The 2,500-nt window shown below is 25.8% G+C and overlaps 1 protein-coding gene across 1 annotated transcript in view; it reads left to right on the top strand.

Moving 5' to 3' along the window:
- The first annotated feature begins 976 nt into the window (after window positions 1-976).
- The window catches only part of LOC119575314 (multiple inositol polyphosphate phosphatase 1-like), a 9,389-nt gene continuing 7,865 nt past the window's right edge, over window positions 977-2,500 (top strand). Inside the window, exon 1 of the mRNA XM_037922860.1 lies at window positions 977-1,532. Coding sequence (XP_037778788.1) covers window positions 1,526-1,532 — 7 coding nt within the window. The 5' untranslated portion in view covers window positions 977-1,525. The remainder of the gene's footprint in view (window positions 1,533-2,500) is intronic.

Here is a 2,500-nt window from a genome sequence, read left to right on the forward strand (position 1 = left end):
AAAAAATTAACCTAAAATAAGCAATTATAACAAACTTTAACCTAAAATAAACAAAAACAAGAACAAACAATAACCTGAAATAAACAAGAGAAGTAAAATATAACCAAAGATGAAAAATAACAATAAATTAGAATAAAAACAAACGAACAATAACTTAAAATAAACAACTGAAGACAAACAACTGAAGACAAACAATTTAAAACAAACAATTTAAAACAAACAATTTAAAACAAACAACTTAGCATAAACAAGATAAACAATAACAACAAGAAGCTCCAAATATTTTTTGATAAACAATAAACTACAATAAACAATAATAAAACTCAAACAGCCTGAAATAAGCAATAATAACAGTAAACTATAACTTAAAAATAACAATAACATTAACAATAAACAATAAATAAAAACAAACGATAACCAAAAAAACAAAAACAAGAACAAACAATAAACAAATAATAAAAAACAAAACAAAGAATAAACAAGAACATACGATAACCAAAAAAATAAACAAGAACAAACAATAACTTGAAACAAAAACAAGAACAAGAAAAAATATATATCAATTTCCTTGTCTCTTTAAATTCGAAACTTTTTTTTTTTTTACTTTTTTTCTCTTCTTTTCTTTTAATTATTAATTTTGAACTTTCTTACTGTTCTCGCTCTATTTTATTATTTTTTTGTTTTATGCAAATCAATTTAATTTCTGATAAAATTTTCGGAAGATATAGGCCTACATTTCAGAGCATGTTAGGCGTCATTAGTATAAAATTTTCAAAAGATTCAAGATTGTAAAATATATATATATAATAAATAAATGAATAAATAAATAAATAAAGCAACAATTGATAAATAATTTAGGTTTAGAAATGATGTGAGACGAAAATCCACAAAGGGTGTAAAATATTTTTTTCTTTTCTCTTTCTTCTCTTTCTCCTTTCTCTTCTCTCTTTCTCTCTTCTCTCTCTTTCTCTCTTCTCTCTTTTTCTCTCTTTTCTCTTTTTTCCTTGTTTTTTATTTTTATTTTTATTTTATTTTTTTCTCTTCTCACTTTGAGATACGAAAATATTAAACGCTGCTATATTAGTTCCACTGTTTGTTTTTTATTCATTTTTTATTTAATTTCATTTGTTATGATATATAGAATAAAAAAAAAAAAAAAAAGTGAATGGCAGATTTTTTTTTTTAAGTCAGACGACCATCTTATCTAAGGACTACGAACATATACTCATACTGATAATCCGCTGTAATTTCAGCTTTATTCTGATCCAACCTATTCCGCGAGAGTAATTTCCCTCCCGAAAATTAATGCCAACCTTTAAAAGAAACGAAACCTTAAGATAATAATAAAAATAAAATAGAATAAGGAGAAAAATAATCTGAATTCAAAATAAAATACGTCCGACTCCCTCTTCCTTCTTCTTATTAGCAGTTTCTTTGGCGCGAAAATCCAGTCTCTCCCCGGCGGCCATCGGAGGTGGACGTGCTTTTCGATTCTCTCCCGAAATATTAAAGGAATATCCGCTGAATGAAAGGTAAAAAAAAAAAAAAAAAAAAAAAAATAATAAAAAAAGATAAAGCGGAAATTGTTTTTCTTTTCTTTTTTAATTAGAATAATTATTTGTTCTGTGTCGTGGAAGTTGGAAGGAAAATGATAAATAATAATAATAACAATAAACAAAATAATAAATAAAATAATAATAATGATAAAAGATAATTAATATTCAAAATCAAACTAATTTTGAATTAAATTAAACCAGTTTTTTTGGCTGAATCAGTTTTAATCTAAATCAGAAAGTTTCAGTTTAAGGTTAAATTAAGTTCATTTAAGTTCGTTTTGGGTTAATTTTATTTTTTTATTATTATTTCTTATTTGTCTATTTGTTTGTTTATTTTTCTTTTTTGTCGATTTTTTTTTCAGGTTTGAAGCTTCGGTAAATTAGGTTAAAAGGGATTGGTTTAAGTCGAGTCCGAATTGGCCCTTATATCTATCTATCTATCTATCTATCTGTCTATCTATCTATCTATCTGTCTATCTATCTATATATATATATATATATATATATATATATATATCTTCTTCTCTTTTCTTCTTCATCTGTCTTCTTCTTTCTCTTCTCTCTCTCTTCTTCTTCGTTTTCTCTCTTTTTCTTATTCTGCTTCTTATTCTTGCTCTTCTTCCTTTTTCTTTTTATTGTTGTTACTATTATATTTTTTCTTATTTTTCTTCTCTCACATTCTCTCTCTATCTATCTATCTATCTATCTATCTATCTACCATTCTGTCTTCTATTCTTCTCTTCTCCTTTTCTCTTATCTATTTTATCCTTCTCTCATTCTCTCTCTTTTCTCGATTATGCTCCTGTTTCACTCTGTCCTCGTTGTGCCTACATGTCAACATGTTAATGTCTCAGTTTGTTACCATATCCTACTCGGTGTTGTTTGTTTTGTACTTCATATGTGTATGTTGGTGTGTGTTACTGTCTTGTGTGTGTGTTGTGTTG

The sequence above is a fragment of the Penaeus monodon genome, chromosome 7 (assembly GCF_015228065.2).
Source record: "Penaeus monodon isolate SGIC_2016 chromosome 7, NSTDA_Pmon_1, whole genome shotgun sequence".
Classification (NCBI taxonomy): domain Eukaryota; kingdom Metazoa; phylum Arthropoda; class Malacostraca; order Decapoda; family Penaeidae; genus Penaeus; species Penaeus monodon.